Source organism: Gracilinanus agilis, chromosome 2, assembly GCF_016433145.1.
Source record: "Gracilinanus agilis isolate LMUSP501 chromosome 2, AgileGrace, whole genome shotgun sequence".
NCBI classification, from domain to species: Eukaryota; Metazoa; Chordata; class Mammalia; order Didelphimorphia; family Didelphidae; genus Gracilinanus; species Gracilinanus agilis.
In genome coordinates this window covers 60,025,868-60,046,482 of record NC_058131.1, presented here as the reverse complement: position 1 = coordinate 60,046,482, position 20,615 = coordinate 60,025,868, and the positions used below count along the sequence as shown (strand labels likewise).

General features: G+C 37.2%; 1 protein-coding gene across 1 annotated transcript in view; it reads right to left on the bottom strand.

Annotated features, from left to right (window-relative positions):
- Positions 1 to 20,615, bottom strand: part of MBTPS1 (membrane bound transcription factor peptidase, site 1) — an 88,472-nt gene that overhangs the window by 34,643 nt on the left and 33,214 nt on the right. Inside the window, exons 2-9 of the mRNA XM_044663205.1 lie at positions 18,498 to 18,984; positions 16,896 to 17,153; positions 11,392 to 11,595; positions 7,665 to 7,775; positions 7,195 to 7,304; positions 3,849 to 3,965; positions 3,028 to 3,095; positions 1,149 to 1,251 (exon numbers count right to left, since the gene is read on the bottom strand). Coding sequence (XP_044519140.1) covers positions 1,149 to 1,251; positions 3,028 to 3,095; positions 3,849 to 3,965; positions 7,195 to 7,304; positions 7,665 to 7,775; positions 11,392 to 11,595; positions 16,896 to 17,153; positions 18,498 to 18,666 — 1,140 coding nt within the window. The 5' untranslated portion in view covers positions 18,667 to 18,984. The remainder of the gene's footprint in view (positions 1 to 1,148; positions 1,252 to 3,027; positions 3,096 to 3,848; positions 3,966 to 7,194; positions 7,305 to 7,664; positions 7,776 to 11,391; positions 11,596 to 16,895; positions 17,154 to 18,497; positions 18,985 to 20,615) is intronic.

Here is a 20,615-nt window from a genome sequence, read left to right as displayed (position 1 = left end):
AGGCAAGGAAAACAAAGCCCAGAGCAGCTTGTCCAAGGTGACAGAGCAATATGCAATATATCCATGAGAAATGGTTAATGATACACCAAATGTGCTCTTTTGCTTGCATCCTGCTTTGTATTTTTCTTTTGGGTTTGTTATTGAGAGGAGAGGTGTGGAGGAAGTCTAAACCCAGTGTGGAAACTCTACTGATGTAGAATGGTAACTCATAGGTAACTTAAGAATCCTTAAGAGTTTGCTTGGAGACAGGTAGGTGGCACAGTGATAGAACCCCTGATGTGGAAGTGGAAGGTTCTGGGTTCAAATTTGGCCTCAAACACTTCCTAGCTGTGACACTCTGGGCAAGTAAGTCATTTTACCCCCACTGCCTAGCCCTTACCGTTCTTCTGTCTTAAGGTTGTTTTTTTTTTTTTTAAAGTTTGCTTGGAGGCAATGAGAGATTAACTGGCTCACCTGTAATCACAAAGCAAGTCAGACCCCAGGTGTTTCTGAATTCAAGCCTAGCCTTTGGTGTACTATGCCATCACTGTCTTTTCTCATTATATTCAAATTTTTATCATAAGGATTGCTGTAGAGACCTGTGCTGAATTATAAATTCAAGGAAAGAAACTATGTCTCACTCATCTATTTCCGCCCCCCAGTGCCTAGCACACTGCTTTGAACATGATCACCCATCAAATCCAGCAGATTGTTGATAAACATCTACTGAAATAAGCTCCTCTATAAAGAATATCCCTCAAACCATTTTAACAAAATGACAAACTCTTGTTTAAAATGTGTTGAATGTCACTGAGCTCTAAGCTACATTGGCCTTTTGCTTCTTTAGCTGAACCATTTTACAAATTTCTTTTCTCCTTGCCTGGGCATGCCCTTTGTTTACATTTGCAAAGCAATGTTATACCATTCCATCCACTTTCAGTCTAAGATTTCATTAACTAATCAAGCCAACAAGGCTGCTGTCTTCTTTCCAGCAGATACCAGTAGCTTTTTGTCTTCCAATCTAGGGGAAAAAACGGTCTACCTGTTGTCCTGGCTTTGGAATAAGGACCTGCCTCTTCCTTGTCTACTTAAACCTATCAATGAGCTCCAAGGCTATCAAGCAAAATGAACAGTTTTTCAAATTAGACTAAAAATAAAGAAAAGCTTACCCAGGTAGTCATTCCCCTAGAAGAAAAGCGAGCTATATTATCTTCAAAGTCAATTCCGCCTACTCCTATCACATCCATCTGATCAGCAGGGTTATTGAGAGTGCTAAATTGAGGCACAAAAACAAGTTAAAAAAAAAAAAAGCAATGAATAATCTCAGTAATAGCAAGTTCCCATCCAAAACATCTACGGCTTCACCATGTTATTTCTGTGACAAACCCTTTTCAGCTCTGATGGACTGTTGCCTGGGAACAACTCCTTTTGTCTCCTGAACATGCCAGCATCACCCCCCTTTTGGGCTTTGATCTCACCTAGAATGTCCTCCTTGCTACCATGGCCTTCTGCCTCATCTTCCCCACACCAGCCCAAGTCCTACCCCTTTGGGAAAGCTGTGCCCTCTCCCTATCCTATCTTTTGAATTTTTGCACATTTGAGCCTCATAATTCAGCAAGAATACTGTCTGTATCACCTGCTAACTGCTTCATGTGCATTCTTCTTTGCCAACTAACTCTTTCTCCTGTTTCCCTTCATGGCAAGAACAAAGAAGGGGGTGCTCGAGAATTCTAATGATTGACATTATATTCGTGGATTCATCCTCCACAGTAGGATCAATCTCAAATAGAAATGGGACCATGATTTCAGACATAAGGATTACTGTGAGTCGTACACCAAATTAAGTTTTAAAATCTAATGTTATCTATGTTTTGTTATATTTTTGTCTATTTCTCAATTAACCTTTTAATATGATTCAAGTCATAGTTGGGAATGCTGTACCAGGTGCTTGGCACCTCTGTTCCACAGCAAACCATAAGGCTACAGATAATCAATCAATTAAGGCATTCTGAACTCCTAAAAGTGAAGAGTCTAAAAGTCAGTCAAGTAATCTCTTTCATATTCACTTTATATTCTATACTGATACCCAAACAAGTGACAATGGAACTGAAGGGAAAAGGAAAAAAATTTAAAAGTACCTAGAACTCTGCTCAACAGTCTGACAACTGAGATAATGAATTGGACAATATTTCTTTGACTTACTATCAAAAAAGTAGTGACTATCATAATACTGACAAAACCCCTAATTGAATCTATATGAAAGAAAAATATCATCTGCATTTCTGACATTATTTTAAGGAAGTATTTCAAATCACTTTTTAATGTTTACCAAAATAAAATCCCACAGAGTCTCCATAGGGCAGAGACTTCCTAACTACTCGACTGTTAAACATGCTAAATATGCTCTTTACCAAAGCTACCCAGAAAGCCCTGAATCTCTGATGACTCCTTCTCCAGATTCACACCCACCCTCCTTGAATCCTCATGTCTTCTCATGTCAAACCAGCACTTGCTTTCTTCTGGGTACCGTTGGACAGTTTATGCCATTTTAACACCAGGACCTCACCCTACTTTGTTACAGAGGAAATTCAATATAGAGAGCATCTCTCTTTGGACGGCATCTCTTGAAAAGGTTTTCAAGGTATGGACCCTAGGAGGTATGACTATATATATATATATATATATATATATATATATCTTGTAGGACTTAAGAGTTGGAAGGGACCTTAGAAACAATTTACTCCAATCCATAACTCATCTTGCCTTTGAGAAAACTGAGGCCCAAAAGGATGAAGGGAACTTCCCCCAGCCACCAGTTATTTCATTTATGACAGCTACAGTTTGAGCCCAGATCCATGTATTCTATCAAAAGCTAGCATACTTTCAAAACATGTATTTACCGAATCAAATGGAACATAAAAAAGGTAGGAAGTCCTTTCCAGTAAATAGAAACTTCTGAATTTGAATAAGTGGCTAAAAGATATAAACCACCATTATCTTTAAAGACAAAACATCAGTAATGATAATTTCAGAGAGAAAGCTACTTACCCATAGAGAGGCCCATCATTACCAATAGCAGAAACCATGATGACGTTGTTAGCTGTCAATTCCCATACCTAAAGAGCCAAAATAAAAAAGCACTGAGTGTTGAATTATACCTTTTTAAATAATCATGTAATTGTCGAGAAAATAATAAGAGACGCTCCTAAAAAAGGTAGGATTTTCTCAAACTTCCCCCCTAAAATGTGCCCAAATTTGTAACTATGGAGAGGTTAGTGACTAGTGAGAAGATAAAAAAACAGTCATTTAACAGATCATATTGTTTTGCACATTAGCACATATATAAAATACAATCATATATATGTTCTTCCCAATAGGAACTGGACAACACATAGTAGCTTCTAGTTTCCAAGTGCCTTCTCTACTATTCTACCAAGTTGGGAGACAAAGTGGGCTATTCTCATTCAACAGATGATGAAGGTGAGCCTTGGAGAGTGAGGTGACTAGCCTAGAGTCACTCTGCAGGAAAGGGAAGAGCAAGAACACAAATGGATTTCTTTTGAAAGACTCCCAATCCATTGTGTGCTCTTTTCCCATAAGCCCAAGGCTACTTCTCCAGTTACAAACTCAGGAAAATGCACCAGGAGGTTATTTCAAGGAAAGAAAGGGTATTAACATGATACTATATACTACCCGTAAATAATTATTTGTAAGACACAGAATTTATTGAATCCAGCTTCCACCTCACAAAGCCACACTAACACTGTAGAAAACCACACACTGCTCCAGAAATGAACTAGGCAAAGACTAGGTACTCCAGCAGGAGTCATAGCCACGCAACTTATATTCTCTGTAGTTTTTCTACAAACCTTGTCAACAAAAGGATGATCCATAAAGTCTGGGCCACCAATGCTGAGATTTAGCACATCAATTTTCTTTAAAATAGCATAGTTGAAAGCATCCAAAAACCAAGATGTATAAGAAACCTAGTCAATTGAAAAATAAGTTGTTTTAGTGTTTCAGTGAGGCCTCTCACAAGGCAAAAACTGGAATGTTATAAATGTGAAGTAAAATCATTGACATTTTCCTAGCATAAAATATTTTCACTTTGTTGAATAAAGCAAATTCCTAAAAGTTGAGTATGTAAAGTGAATCATTTCCCCATTAATTTCAGTTATGAAAATAGAGATGTTCTTATGTAACATAACTTTGGCTTCATTCTTTCCTCAAAACAATAAGAAACAAACCACAAAGCTGAGAAAATTTTATATTTTATTTAGAAAGTTTACTGCATATTAAAAAGAAAATGATAATTAGAATGTTGTAAGGGATCCATGATTACAGGTATATACAGTCACTCTCTCCAATAAGGTAAAGTACATAAACATCATAGCAAGCAGCACCATCAATTTCTATATCATGGCAGCTAGATGGCTCAGTGGATAAAGCACCAGGTCTGGATTTGGGAAAACCAAGGTTCAAATCTGGCCTGAGACACTTTCCAGCTATGTGATGCTGAGCAAGTCACTTAACCCCAATTGCCTAGCCCTTACTGTTCTTCTGTCTTGGAACCAATACTTAGTATTAATTCTAAAATAGAAGATATGGGTTTTAAAAAAAAAAAGAAAGAAAGAAACTGTCACCTGGTAGTGTTCAATCATTTGAGAAGGGCTTGAGTTCTCTGCATCTGCTAAGGCTAGTCCTCAGGCACTAGACACAGTTCTTCCCCAGACCTGCCCATATCAATGAGAATCCAAATGACCCTCATCTCAGAAGGTCTTAGATGTAGACAATTAGAATACTCAAAACAAAAGGAGCAGAAAATGAAGAGTCCTTTGAATTAACTAGTTAATCCACTGTTTTCTATCCCAAGGTGCACATCTGTATTTCAAACTCCAACAATGGAAACAATCCTTCTACAGGAGTTCACCCTGACATACAACTTAGTAATCTTTACCAAGTGACAGGATGTTCAGTATGCATTGTTCCTTAATGTAACAGAAGGGTACTGGGTACCATTCCAAAATACCAAGGACGGGATCCAAATTGAATTGGGCAAGGAAGAAGAGGAGAAAGAAAGGGGGAAAAGTGCAGTGTGATGTGAATGTTCACACAGTGGCTTTCTTAATGCTGGATACATTACTTTAAATATCACCAACTGATTTCAAAGGCTGAAACCAGAAATGAGTTACTAAAATGCTAACCTTTACCTATTAACAATGTTTTTTAATAAGTAGTTTTTAAACTGGTACCTTTTTTTAAAAAATCATTTTCCTCTTTAATTTGAAGATGTATATAAAACAGGAAACTTCCCAAGTTTGGGATTTACCACTAAAAATTAGAGCAATTTTCTACTGAATCCTATTGACACAATTTCTCAAGCCTGCAAATTAAAATAGTGATTTAAAAAAATTTTTAAATGCTTTTCATTTCATGAAAACTTTTTAAAAACACAAACTTAATTTTAAAGACACTATACCTTCACACATCCGCTCTTTATGCACCCCTTTGAAATTTATGAAACATCATCCCCAGCTAAGTAGTATGTTACTTTAAGCAATTTTGGAGAAGGAAACAGAGGCCCTCCAAGTTGAAATGACTCACCCTTGGCCCTCTGGCCACTACAGGTCAAAGGGTTTTTGACTCTATGCCCCAAGGACTGGTCACTACATCACTCTGCATTCCCTATAGAAAGATAGTAATTTTAGGATGCCTTCAAGCTCAAAAGATGGTACCATAGAATGAGAACTACAATCTCTATGTAGAAACAATGTAGATATATACCCCATTCAGAAATATTTTAAAGACTTTACATGCTAAACTGCCTCATTTTAAAGCACTATATAATGTCAACTATTATATTTCTAATGCAAATTCTATTTAGTCTGGAGTTAATCTTTGGCAGCTGTGAAAAAGTGGGACACAGCATAAACATTTAAGGGCCATTCCTTCAAATTAGCAAATGTAATCAATTTCAGAGATAAGAGAACATTTAAGAAATATCTACCTTGACTAATGTGTGTGGGTTTTTTAAAAAGCAAAGTAAAATTCCTTTAATCAGAGGTTACTTTAGAGGCAAAATCAAGTCTTCCTTTAGGCTACGGAAAATTTTTCTATTTTAAAAATTCATTCTAAATTAAGGTATTATTTGGGAGCTGAAAAATTAAATCCTCCCTTTTTTTCTAGTTTATGAATAAATGTGAAAAAAATGAAGACTGGATTAACTACATAACTTACTTTAAATCTAATTAAAATAGGCTGTTCCCACACTCCCTTCCCCAGTCCCCATTTATTGAAGGATGAAATTATAACAGTAGAATGATTGTTCTAGATATTATTTTTCAAATAAAAATCCTAACCTTTCCCAACTCTCCTATTCTCTTATTATACTTTGCTGGGCAGTCATCCTACATTTCATGCCATGCCTAGACTCTTAGAAAGGGCCATGACACATTCTATTCCTCCTTGCTATGTCCATTTCCATTTCCTCACCTCTGCACAGTATGCAAAATACTCAACCAGGAATGATTCAATTATTTGTGTTTGTTTTGATAAAAAATCATGCATGTTGTTTAATAAGCATTTAAAACAGTCACTTGTTTAAATTAGATAAAACAATTTTTCTTTCTTTCTTTTAAACCTGTCCATCTTAGACTCAATACTGGGTATTGGTTCCGAGGCAGAAGAGCACTAAGGGCTAGGCAAGTCATTTACCCAGGGTCATAGCTATGAAGTATATGAAGCCACATGTGACCTGACTCTCAATCCACTCAGCTACCTAGTTTGCCCCAAGATAAAACAATTTCAATGTTTGTACTGTTAAAGGTAATGACACTAAGTAGTGTAAGGCTAAAATGTCCATGATTTTACCTATTGAATCTAATGGAACTTCTCTCAACCAAGTGAATCATCTTATTAGCATCTGTTTTAATTAGAACAATCATTTAATTTTCAACTGTGACTACAAAATTACTTACCTAGGGGGAGAAACAAAATTATTGCTTTATAAGGTATACTCTATACTTTATAAAAATAAGTGAATATCTAAGTTACTAAGAACATGGATGAGAATAGGATTTTAGCAAATAAGAATAATTTACCTTTAAAAAAAGAAGACATGATTGGATTTAGTTTTTAATGTGAGGTGGCACTAGATTTAAATCAAATTTAGATTTAAATCAAATCTGACCAGCTTTATACCTCAAAATAACCCACCTGATTGTTGGTGAAGACTCTGAAAATATGTAACTCTGCATCAGGAGCAAATCCTTGGCATTCCCTCATGCTGGCTATCACACCTGCCACAAAGGTACCATGGCCCAAACCTGTTGCCCACAAGGAGAAATCATACTTAATATGGTTGTTTATTTCCCCTCCCCAAAAACCAACTATTTGGAAGCAAGAACTTCATTTCCAGGATCCCTGCTACACATAGTTCCAGCCTTCTTTCCCTCAAGACCCTATTTCCAAGTTTCCTACTTTTGGGAAAATTTCACCTATCACAGAAGAGAAACTTAGGTCTATGTTGAAGAATGATGGTCCTAAGATATAGAATTTTAACAGAAAAATTGGAGGACAGAAATAAATGTTTATCACTGAGCACAGAATAGGGGAGGGGCAGATAAGATATAATCTTTGAAAACATCCTACTTGTATCATTTTTACAGAGCTTCTTGGTCACCTACCATCATCTAATGTTCTCTCATTAGTCCAGTTGGTTCTCTCCTTGACATTTTTGAAATGGGGATGTTTCTCACTTAGTCCAGTATCAAAAACAGCAACTCTTACACTAGCTCCTAATTTCAGAGATAAAAACAAGATCATGTTTAGATAAATTTGCATCTTTTAAGTCTATTTATCCATATGATGTATTTCTGAACAATGAGATTCAAAAAACACAATGGAACTGAATTAGTAAAGAAAAAGGCTGGGATGTTATACCAGGGTTGTAGTAGCCAGGATATACAAAGAAAATTAGGTTGGTGCATTTTATGAGAACTTGCTTACCTAATTCTACCATTCAAAGGGACTGTGGATGAGAACACAGTGATGAGCATTGCTGGGTAGTGCTGTTGTGGTAATAAGTATATACCTTTGGTTTCTGTATCTATGGATGCTCTCATCACTCCTCATCTTGGAATGCCAGTCAAAGAAGCTGTAGGGTCTGTGGCCAACGGGACTGTGTCCAGCTGTGACAAGGCAGTTTTGAAGCCCTTGTGCTGGGCACATTTTATACACTGGAGCCTGTCTATGATAAATGATGTGCCCAGAGTCGGTAGACAAAGTCTCTCTGAACCCTTCCTAAGTTCTGGAGACAAACCTATCAGCTGTCAGACAACTAGACAATATGATACTTCTTGGTTATCCATCAAGAGTAAGAATCTATTTTAGGGGGAAATCCCCATCCTAAAGTACAGTATGTACTTTACTGTATGTATGTATGTGTGTATATGTGTATGTGTGTGTATGTGTATATACACAATAAAATGCCCAGTTTTAGGACAACAAAACCACCATGTCCCAGAGGAATATACCAAGTCCCCATGGCCAGAGTCACCCTAGCCATTCCCACAGGGAGGAGAGCCTGCACACAAGTGCACACACACAAACAGAGAAGATCCCATATAGTTCCTATCCTGGTCCCCTCAAATTGGGTCAGAAGGATCCAACTGGCTGGAAGATAGCAAAAGAGTAATAGCAAGAAGGAACAAAGTAGAGCAACCAATGGATGCTTAAAAAAAAAAAAAGCTTGTGTCTCATCTTGTCCAAGACTGGGGGCTCCTTTCTACACCATGATTCAAGCACAGGCTGCATTTGTCCTTCTGTTATTTCTTCCCTACTGCTCTAGCATATTCGATTTAGCTAGATTTCAGCTGGCTACAAATGGCAATGGGCACACGCCGTAAACTGTAATATGTGTTCCTGTCTCTTTGAGACAGACCATGCTGGTTCTCCAGTGGGAAAGCACAAGTAAGCATCAATCTAAAAGATGAGGCTGTTAGCAAAGAGGAAAGTGGTTTCTACCCTTCAAAGTAATCAAGATGAGGGCTCTTTTTCATGATTGTAACTAACCACAATAATTGTTGCCTTAAGAAATACCACATTCCAACCGTAAGTCTAAACCAACTCTGCTTCCTAGATAGAAATGCAACGAATTCTTTTTGAACAGGAGATCTCCTAACATGATATTTTCACAACTGATGATTCCTTTTCTACTTATCAGTCAATCTAAATAATGAAAGTATCGTTCCTTCCAGTTTGATCTTTAGCCCAATGACAAGGCCTCATCATTTGTATGATACTTGACAGTTTTCATAAGTATTTTTTCTATACTAAAATATATTCTCTTCCATTGGATTCTCACAAGAGTCCTGGGAGATAGGCAAGACAGGGATAATAATCCCTATTTTAGAGATGAGAAGATGATTATACAGTGAGACTGTGATTTGATCAAGATAACACAGCTATAGTCACTGGAAGAGCTAGGTCTTATGTAGCCAATCTTTCCATTAGAAAATGCTGAATTAATAAGAACTTGACAGGAATTTCAAAATGTAATGCTCTTTTACAAAAAAAAAAACAAACAAGTAAGTTGTTTTAGCCTCAAACTGACACAATCTGAGTCAAAAATCACTAAAAGAAAAAATCCTAACCAAGTCAACCTTCCCACCCCTATGCTCATATGCACCTTGCCAAATCTCAAGCAACACAAACATAACAGACAAGGAAGGACAAGTATTTCAACACCCCACCATCAGTGAGACTGTGAGAATAAAAGAGCATCCCTGACTCTATGTAATACATGCTTCTGAGACCCTGAATGTAAGTTAAATTGTCCAATGAACCATTTTAAATCTGCTAGGACTTGAAGCTATTACTATTTCAAAGTATCCTGAAGAATTTAATATCTTTTTTAAAGCAAAAATTGCTTTTGCAATGCAAATAATTGTCTACTGGTTTAAATGTTTTATAAATTCAAATCATATATCAGGTTTTCTTAAAAACAAAGCAGACCTGGAAGCAGCTAGGTGGCTCAGTGGTTTAAAAGCCATGCCTAGAGACGAGTGGTTCTGAGTTCAAATCTCAGATACTTCCTAGCGGTATGACCCTGGACACCTAACCCCAACTGCCTAGCATCCTTATTGTTCTTCTGCCTTAGAACAAATACACAGAACTGATTCTAAGATAGAAGGTAAGGGTTTAAAACAAAACACAAGGCATACCTGACCCCTAAAAATGCATAATTGTGACAAATGAGCAGTGGACAGGAAGCTTTCACAATTAAGAAAATTATTATCCTTCATGTTTACCATCTTTCTTGAGGTATCTCCATTCAGACATTAAGCCCAATAAAAAACTGAAGATAACTTCCCCCACTAATAAAACTTATTCTTTCACTGTTATCAAAAATATTTAGTTGCCTTTATTCTCTTTATGTAGAATGGTAATAGCTATCCATAGCCCTCCCCCAACCAGAGCAATAGAAAATAAAACTATTATCTGCCCTCTTATTATAAAGAACTATTGTAAAGGTCCAGCTCAGGCACCAACTTCTCAATTAGTATTCCCTGACCCTAACAGTCACAAGTGATCTTACTTTCTTTAAAGCCCTCCTAGTACTTTTCCTATGTGCTTATCACATTCTAACTGTGAATGATATTTCTATCACCCCTACTAGATTATAAGCTCTCTATAAATTGTGTATTTACCTTTGTAACCCATGCAACCGGAAGAGCACTACTGAAATTTGATTTTGGCAAGGGAGAGAGACTGAATGTCAGTTAAGAGGCATCAGAACTTAAGCACTTGGATAAGACACTTAGCAATACTAATAGAGTGCAAAGATTTATGTGAATGAGGCTGTGGAGAAAGAATTTGGATTCTGTAATTTCCTGTGTTGGAAACTAAAAGCCATCAAATATCCTGAGATTTCCAAATAGATGGCATAACAGTACTGGTCAAATGAGAAATCTGGAGTAAAGAAGATTGAGAGGTAAAGATTAGATTTTTCTATCTTTATTAAACTGAATTTCACGTTTTAGCAAGTACCCATCTGAATATATCCCAAAGCCCATGTAAAATATCAGACATACCCAAAGGAGAAACATTGGGCTGTTGTGGTAGACTTAGGCCTTAGTGGACACACAGAGAAGATGTAATAGGGAGAAAAAAGAAAAAAGGAAACCACCTAGAAAACAAAAGTAATGAAGAGGCCTGAGCAAAGATACATTCTCTAAGAAAGAAGAACCAGAGGGGACCTTTTCAGAGAAGCCAATGACATGCCCAAGAGTAAAATGGTTAATAAGATCCAGAACAATGAGGAGAAACAAGTCAGGCAAGCTACACAGTACGTACAGCTTCCATAGCAATGATAAAGCACTCATTAATGGTGCTACTATGCAAATTCCTCACCTGTATATCCCATTTGCCAGAGGACATCAGCCTGGAGGGTCTGGGCAACCTGTCGTGGGATGGCTCTCAACAAGCGCCTGCTGGAATGTCTTCCTGTTGCATGCCAGAATCCAGAGCCCAAGGACAGACTTGCTCTTCTAAGGGGGCGAGATGACTGCCATTTCTGTATCCATCTGGTCTCATTGCAGGGAACCATGGGGTCAGCTGGACGCAAAGAAGAAAATGACAGAATAAAAAAGGAAAACTACTTTCAGGAAGACTCTTCTCTTGTTCCTTCAGAACAGTAGGTGGAAGGAATACTGGTTGGGAGAGTCAGAGACCCCACAGTCAACAAGGCTACCTAGTGAGTGACTGACTGTTCAGTGATGATAACTAACTAAAAAGAAAAGCCTTTTAAAAGTCTTTTCCCAGGGTGCTGTCAATCCTAAGAAGGCAGAATTTCTTATTCTTGAATCCAGCCAGTTTGGTGAGAAGTCTGCAACAATCCCCATGAACTGTTTCACTGAAGCTGCCTCCTCCTTTGCTGCTGCTACTTTATTTGCAATATGTATGGCTACAAACACATCTTGGGAATTGCATGACATTAAAATTTCACAGTAATGACTACTAACATTGAACTGAGTTTGATTGATAAGCACTTAGTAAACACCTACTACATGCATGTACTGTGCACGGCACTACGGATGCAATGAGAAAAATGAAATCATTTTGCCCTTACAGAACTTGCAGAATTCTCTCAGAGTTAACAGCATTTACATAAATAAATAGAAAACATATGTCAAGCATACACAAGGCCTGAGAAGCAGCATAATAGAGGACAGAAAAACAGCCTTGAAGCCCAAAAGGACCAAGTTCAGGACCCACTTGGACACTTCCTGACTACCTAGCCTCAGCCTAGTCATTGGTGTAGGTTCTCAGTTGCAGAGATCTCCCTACTCCAGGCCCCTATAATCATGGCATCAAACTTAAATAGAAACAGAGGCCCCACCTAAGAATCCCTAAAGGTCCATACTGACTGAGTTTTAAATTATGTTCACTACAATTTTATTTATTTCATTAAATATTTCCTAATGATATTTTAAACTGTATTGGGCCATACTTGAGAGGGCCTCCTGTTTGACACCTCTGCCCAATTTGTATCAATGAAATTAAAAAATCTAATCCTCATCTTTACATAGGAGACAAAAGAGGGCAGGAAGCAACAGAAGGGCAGGAACAGGAAGGGCTGAGAGAAGGAGGGTGGGTTGGGACATAGCTTTCCAAAAAGCCAGGATTTTATGAGAAAGCAGGAAGGGAATGCATTCTAGGCCTGGGCGTAGCCTATGCAAAAGCCACTGGGAAGATGGACTGGTAAAAACTAAAATAAGGCCAGTTGGCTGGACCTGAGAGGGTGTGAAGAGGATAAAGTAGATAAGCCAAGAAACACTAGCAGAGCCAGGTTGGGAAGGGCTTTAAATGGCTTTGAGCTTAGGGGTGTTAGGTAGATAAATAACAGAATTTTATGTTTTAAAAAAATCTGTTAAGTTATTAGACAAAAGAATACATTACTTTTTAATACCTAAAATAGCAAACGCAAGCTGAAGCAGAAAAACCTAAACATTTATATTAAAAAACATTTATGAGCATATAATTCATTTTTCCAAGACCTCACTTGAGGGAAATGGGTGAAGAATGAGTTTGTTCTTCACAAAAGACTGCTGCATCCACTCCTACAGACTTAGTGAGGATGAGTTAATCTGAGTTAACCCGGACAATGAAATTAATCTAACTCTGCATCTAGCAATTTATCCTTACTCAACTTGAGCAAAATTAAAATGTTGGGAGAAAACAACTATTAGTTTAATATTATCATAATAAAATAGTATTCATGGCCTTATAGTTTACAAAACATTTTGCTCCCAACAACTCTGAGATATAGATTATTCTTGCTATTTCATAGAAATAGAATCTAAGACTGGAAAAACATCCAGGAATTGATGTAGAGCAAAAGGAACAGAACCAGGAGAATGCTGTACACAGAGACTGATAGATTATGGCACAATCTAATGTAACAGACTTCTCTACTAGCAGCAAAACCCAGGACAATGCAGAGGAACTTATGAGAAAAAAACGCTATCCACATCCAGAGAAAGAACTGTGGGAACAGAAACGCAGGAGAAAAACATGATTATTTTATGATCATGATCATGTTATTATATGATATGATACGTAAGGATATGATTAGAGTGCTGATGTTAAAAGATCACTCTATTGCAAATACAAATAACATGGAAATAGGTTTTGAACAATGATACATGTATAGCCCAGCGGAATTGCTTATCAGCTCTGGGAAGGGGGAGGAATCCTGAATTGTGTAACCATGGAAAATATTCTTAAAAAAAAAAAAAAAAAAAAAGAACCTAAGGGTTCCACAGGTGTCAGGTGTCACTTCACCCAGCTGTACAGCCAGTGGGGAAAGATCTGAGACTTGAATGCAGGGCTTCTGGCCTCAAGTCTGCCATTGCTCCATATATCAACTCCTTTAGCCTGTAACTTATATTGGGCAATTTCCAGATCAGGCCCACCCACTGCTCTATGCCTTCTCCCCCTCTCCCCTGCATGCATCTCTCCCACCAAAAGGACAAGGACTGGTTTCTCCCTTTCTCTATGTGTTGTCTAGCAAGGAATAAGTGCTTAACAAATGCTTGACAGACTATTCCAACCTTGCCAGACTTGGAAGAAAGAATCTATATGTAGGGTATCTCGTTTTTTGTTTTTTTGTTTTTTTAAAGACCTTACTTTCTATCTTAGTATTGATACTGGGTATTGGTTCCAAAGCAGAAGAGTAGTAAGAGCTAGGCAATGGGGGTTTAAATGACTTGCCCAGGGTCACACAGCTAGGAAATATCTAAGGCTATATTTGAACCCAGGACCTCTCTTCTCCAGGCCTGGCTCTATCTATTGAGCCACTTAGCTGTTTCCATGTCATTTCATTTTTTAAAAATTCTAGACAACCACATGTAGAAATTCTTTAAAAATAAAATGCAATAATATCCATCTTCTATATGCTTGTCTCCTAAAATCTTGCCTTTTACATTAGGTAAATGTATATAGCTAATTAGTACCACAGTGGTTTCTGGTTTCTCAAGTTTTAAAAGTTAAAATGAGTGAATAAAAATTCAAATCAGTTGAAAATCTAGCAAAACTAGAATAATTACAGGTGTTCCATTTCTAAGGCTAATTACTATAATTTTATTTCAGCTCTTTACAGTCTCAGCCAAATTAAGGTGCGCTCAAAATGAAAAAAAAAATGATACATACTCATTTCAGTTTTCATTAAGTGAATAATTATTTACACAGACAAGCTGCAAAAAACCTCCCATGCTGATTCCTGGTGCTAAAATTAAGACTCCTACTGAAAACTACAACATTCCAGGTAAACTTTAGTTTGGGAAGAGAGGAAGCCAATGTATCTAACGATGTAGTTCTGGTTAAGTTTTGATTTGCTTTTTTAATTGTACTTTTAAATATTAATGAAAATAAATGAATACAGTCAGACTAATAGGACCCTGAAGAAGTCTAAGACCTGTCTTCTAGAAAAACTGATGTAGAAAATCAGACTGTCCAAACTCAGGCTCTTAAAGGCCATTTAGTTCAACCTACTTGTCTCAAAGATGAGGAAAATGAGATTCTAAAACTTGAAGTGATTTGCCCCAACTCACATAAACCCGGTTTTTGGCCCTGTGTTCCTTTCTTGCCCACAACAGCTACAAACTTGTTGATGCCCTACTGTTAGAAAGCAAGTTACTAGGGGGCAGCTGGGTAGCTCAGTGGATTGAAAGCCAGGCCTAAAGACGGGAGGCCCTGGGTTCAAATCTGACCTTAGACATTTCCCAGCTATGTGACCCTGGGCAAGTCACTTGACCCCCATTGCCTACCCTTACCACTCTTCTGCCTTGGAGTCCAATATACAGTATTGACTCCAAGCTGGTAGGTAAGGGTTTTAATTTTTAAAAAAATTAAAAAAAATAAAATAAAGCAAGATACTAATGAACTCAGGCTCTTCTGAACTTTATTCTCTATGCCTCTTTAAAAAGCAACAAAAAAATTGAAACAGCATCAAGTCTAATAATATTTGATAAGTAAAGGAAAAACATAGGAATCCATGAGTTTTTCCTTTTGTTTTTTCTTTTAAACAATGAAAAAACCTGAGAGTAGGAAAAAGGGCCAATAAAACTAGTTATTCACCTCCCTATAGTACTGTGATTAATGCCTACCAATTACTCAAGAGAATGCAGTTTTTAAATTAATGAAAAATATAATTTTAGGGAAAAATCCATTACTTTGTCTTGCAAGAAGGAACAAATTAGCTCACATTTCTAGAAACAAAATGCTACCAGTTAAAGATAATCTTAATACCTAACATATACATACCATCTCTTTAAGGATTGCAAAATGTCTCCTAGACAGTGATCCTACTTAAGCTGCTTCCTGACAAAATACTGTGAAGTAGTCTGAGAACTGGCCCTCTCAATGTGCAGAAGAGGAAACTGTAGGCTGGGGGTTTTCTCTTTGTCCCTCAACTAGTCAGCATCAAAAAGGGAGGATCAGAGCCCAGGATTGTCCCACTGTTCTGTAGTGCCTTACCCTGAACAGATGTGGAAAGGCTGCCCGACCATCCCTGGGGCAGGGGAAGCACACCTCATGCATGGTAAAAAGGGAAAGCCCAAGGTAAGAGTGTTTTTCAGACCATGACATATAAAGTTAAAAATAAATATGTGCTACCTGAAACAAGGGACCAGCCCAAGAAAGAACTCAAAAGGACTGATTTTAAAAAATGGAGTCACACTTTACAAGTCTAAAGTAATTTTATTAAGGCAAAAGTCACCCTTCTTGGGCATGTCAAGGATTCATTTTGGTGTAGATATGCCTTCCCACCTATTGAACCCACAATGTTCTCTATGACTAAGCATATGATCTTCATGATCTGGTCTTACTGGCCAAAAAAAAAAAAATATTCACCCCTTGGTAATGGGCCTGTCCAAACTTAGCTGGGCAAGGTGTTCAGGAGAAAGACAACTGGTTCTGGATCTTGGTAATGTACCTGTGACCACTAGCAGTGACTGCATTATATCTATGCTGCAGAGAATTAAGAGAATCCCTTTGGCTTTTCTCAGTAGGTTCTTAGGAATAACTGTCAATCTGTCCATCTACAAATACCTAATGTCCTACTTCCCTCACCAGGTCCTTGTAAAAAGCCAAAGAGAAAATGTATTAGGCCTGTGTTGGCAAACGTGTGGCACAGGTGCCACAGCGTACTAGAGGGGGCTGCTCCCTTCCTCCTCTCCACGCATGCCTGAGGACATTTCTGACATCACCCACCCCTCTGCCCAGCAGCCTAATGGGAGTGCTTCCTCCCTCCCATCTGGGGTAAGGCGAGGGGCCCACATGCAGCATGAGGGTACAGTTTGGGCACTTGGTCTCTAAAAGGTTTGCCATCACTGCCTTAGGCCATTAACACTCACATTCAGTATACTTGAGAGAACGAAAGACTCTCCGTTGGGGGGTCACTCGCTTGATGTTGGGATGATCTTCTAGAGTCAGCACTCCTGTTTTCTGTTTTTCTTTGATCTGTATCACTTCAAAGTCACTGGGGTAGTCACTGGATGGATTGTTCCGAGGTATAATCCTCCAATTTTCTATTTCACTGCTTTTCAGCGCACTAGAAATAAACTTGTTTCTAGCCTTGGCAGTAAAGTATCCATTGAAGGCCACAATATACTCTGAAACCAAAAACAAAATCAGCATTTCAAATACATTTTGTATCAAATGCAGAGCATATTTTATAGCTCTAACCACTCATTTTTATAAATATCAGTATCAAAAGATCCCACATTAAAGCAATCTTTTGTACCCCAAAACCAAGAACCATGTCATAAATCTAATTTTTATGTACTAGACAATGGTTAGAAAGAAAAGCTCAAATTTACATTGTTTTGGCTGGAGCAACAATTCACATACACTTATAGACCATCTTATTTAAAATAAGGCATGTGTGCTGTTTTTTTGTTTGTTTGTTTTAATGCAGAAATAGAGCTCAAAGGTGTGAATAGTACTGAGCAGTGAGTTCCAAAACTTTTTCATTGAAAAAAGTGGCAAAAACCCTCCACAAATTAATGTAGGAGAAACACAAAATTTAAGATTGTGTATATAGGACGTAATGTTAAAGCTGGAAAGGATCCAAAGAGGTAACAAATGACCTCATTTTGTAGAGGAAAGCTCAGAAAGAAAGTGACTTGCCCAACGTCACACTTTAGTGACAGAACCAAGCTTACTTGGGTCTGCCTCCTAGAGTCAAGACTCTGTTCACTTCTCTATCCTGCATCCTGATCCTAATATCAACACACAAATATTAGCCTTGTAAAAAGGAACTTGCCATGGGATCAAAGTTTCAAGAAATAATTAGAATTCGTTTCTCCTTGGAAAAAAACAAAAGACTGAAGCTTATTTCATACCAAAGTGCTGTATACATAACCCATCTCAAATCTCTTTAAGTGGCAAGATTTTATACTAAAATAAGTAGTGCTTGCTAGACAAAAAGCAAAACAAAATGTTGTTCAAATGTTTCATCAAATATCATTTTCCCATCAGTAGGGGAATGGCTAATCACGTTGTGGTACATGATATAATAAGGTATTAATGTATTATAAGAAACAGTGACTATGAGGAATATAGAGAAGCCTAGGAAGGTTTCAAAAAGAAATGATACCCAGTGAAGCAAGCAAACTAGGAGGGTAGGGTCACAATGGGTACAACAACATAAATAGAAAGAACAAGTGAAACGGGATGTTGTAAAATGACCCATGACCAAGTCGAGCCCACAGAGAAGAAATCCAAGAAGGATTCTCTCCCTGCTTCTGTCAGGAAATAAGGGCTATGCTATGGGGGTGGCATCAAATAGTAGCCTTTGTCTATTTCTTAGTTTTGCTGAACTGTTTTTCCTCTTTTAAAAATTTTTTTTTTATAAAATATGGTTCTCTCTGAGGGAGAAAAGAGAAGTCTACTGTTATGGAAAAACAAAATATGTGAATAAATTCTATTTCAACCAAATACAATACTATCATTACCGTGTTCCACTACTGTTGAAGAGAACTCCACCTTCAGAGTAAGATGAGAGCACCCAGAGCACAGAGGGGTCTCATGGGATGTGTTTTCCAATCTGCCTCCCTGGTACCTCTTGCCACAGAGTAAAACCACAATCAGAAGCAGCCAGATGTTCACAAACTTCATGGTCATGAGAGAATGTTGTCTTAAAATGCCGTAAATTCAGATCACGTTTTTCCTTCTTGTCTATTAGTTCATTTTTGTTTCAGTCAAAAATTGAAACATTTTTGGTCAGCTGTCTTACAGTCTTGTCCAACATAAGTAAAAGTTAAATTCCATGGTCTTTTGAGGGTTAGCCTGAAAAAAGGCATTCATTTCTTTCTTCTCTTCTTCTCCATCTTCAATGCAGGCTTTGCTCACTCTAGCTGTGATGACAACTGAGTCCTGAATTCCATTTGTACTAAGGAAGCAAAATCCAAAAAGGAATTATCAACAGGTTCGCAAGGCAACCTACAAAATGAAAACAAAGCACACACATACATAACTAATATCTCTGACATAAATCTAGATAGAAACTATAGAAACACAGTTTTTAATGCCAGGATGGGACTTAAGAGATCATGTAGTGTTTACAGATAAGAAAATGGAAACAGAGTTGAAATGACTTGTCCAAAGACTAATTGTTAGGTAGTATATTTTGAGATATAAAGTCTTTACCTGAGAAATTGTCTATAAAATATTTCTCCCAATTTCTGCTTCCCTACTAATCTTGGCTAAATTGGCTTTATTTGCATAAAAAAATTTTAATCTAATATAGTCAAAACTATCCATTTTTTATCTCACAATGTTCTCTCTTGTTTATTCATAAATTCCCCTCATCCATAAAGCTGGTAGGTAATATGCTCATATTCTTCTAATTTACTTGTGATATCATGTCTAGGTCATATACCCATTTTGACCCTATCTTGGTAAATGGTACAAGATATTAGTCTATATATTGTTTTTTGCCAGACTGCTTTCAAGTTTTCTCAACAATTTTTATTAAACAGTGAATTCTTTTCCCCAAAGCTTAAATCTTTACATTTATCAAATATGAAGTTACTGTAATCATTTACTACTGTGTATTGCATATTTACTCTATTCTACTGATCTACCAGTCTATTTCTTAGTCAGTACTAGATAGTTTTGATAATTATTACATTTTCATACAGTTTAAGATCTGGCACTGCTAGATCTTCTTTACATTTTTTCCCATTAATTCCTTTAAGATCTTGATCTTTTGTTCTTTCAGAAGAATTAATATTTGTTCTAGGCCAAAAAAATATTTTTTGGTCATTTGAGATGGCACTGAAAAAGTAGATTAATTTAGGTAGAATTGTAATTTTTTTGTATCTGCTTGAATACTTAATAGTTTTTTAAACTACTAAACAGGTTTTCTTTGTTTACGAAGGAGGGTTCAATTAAAATGGAAGTGTAGTAAAATCAAGAAATAATGTAAAAACACATACATCAACAAATGTATTGTTTAAAATATTATATTTTTAAGTGAAAACCACAAGAGACTTGTGGGCTCAAACTAAAATTGTCTCTGAAAGAAGTGTTATTATTTGTAGACTTCCAAGAAAATGCCTGGGGAGAGGAATTAATTTTACTTTTTGCAATGGAAAATAAAGCAATACTAGAAATTGGTTGTGGTCTGCATCTGAGATCATATAAATTAGGCGAAAGTATCTGCTACCACCTGGTAATAATACATCTACCTTAAATGTAGGAAAAATACCCAGGGGAGGAAAAAAGCCCTTGAAACTAAAAACCTAACATTATAAAATGGGCAGTAAAACTTTAAATGCTGGCAGGGATTATAGAGATCACCAAGCCTCTAATCTCATTGGCAAATGTAAAATGACAGCATATATCACATGAGGACAATGAGGAGATGTTAAAGAATAATAAAAACTAAGACTATTGAAAAATGCATGACTTCCCCCCACCTAGAAAACTGAGAAACTATTGTTAAAAATATATTGACAGGGGGCAGCTGGGTAGCTCAGTGGATTGAGAGTCAGGCCTAGAGATGGGAGGTCCTAGGTTCAAATCCAGCCTCAGACACTTCCCAGCTGTGTGACCCTGGGCAAGTCACT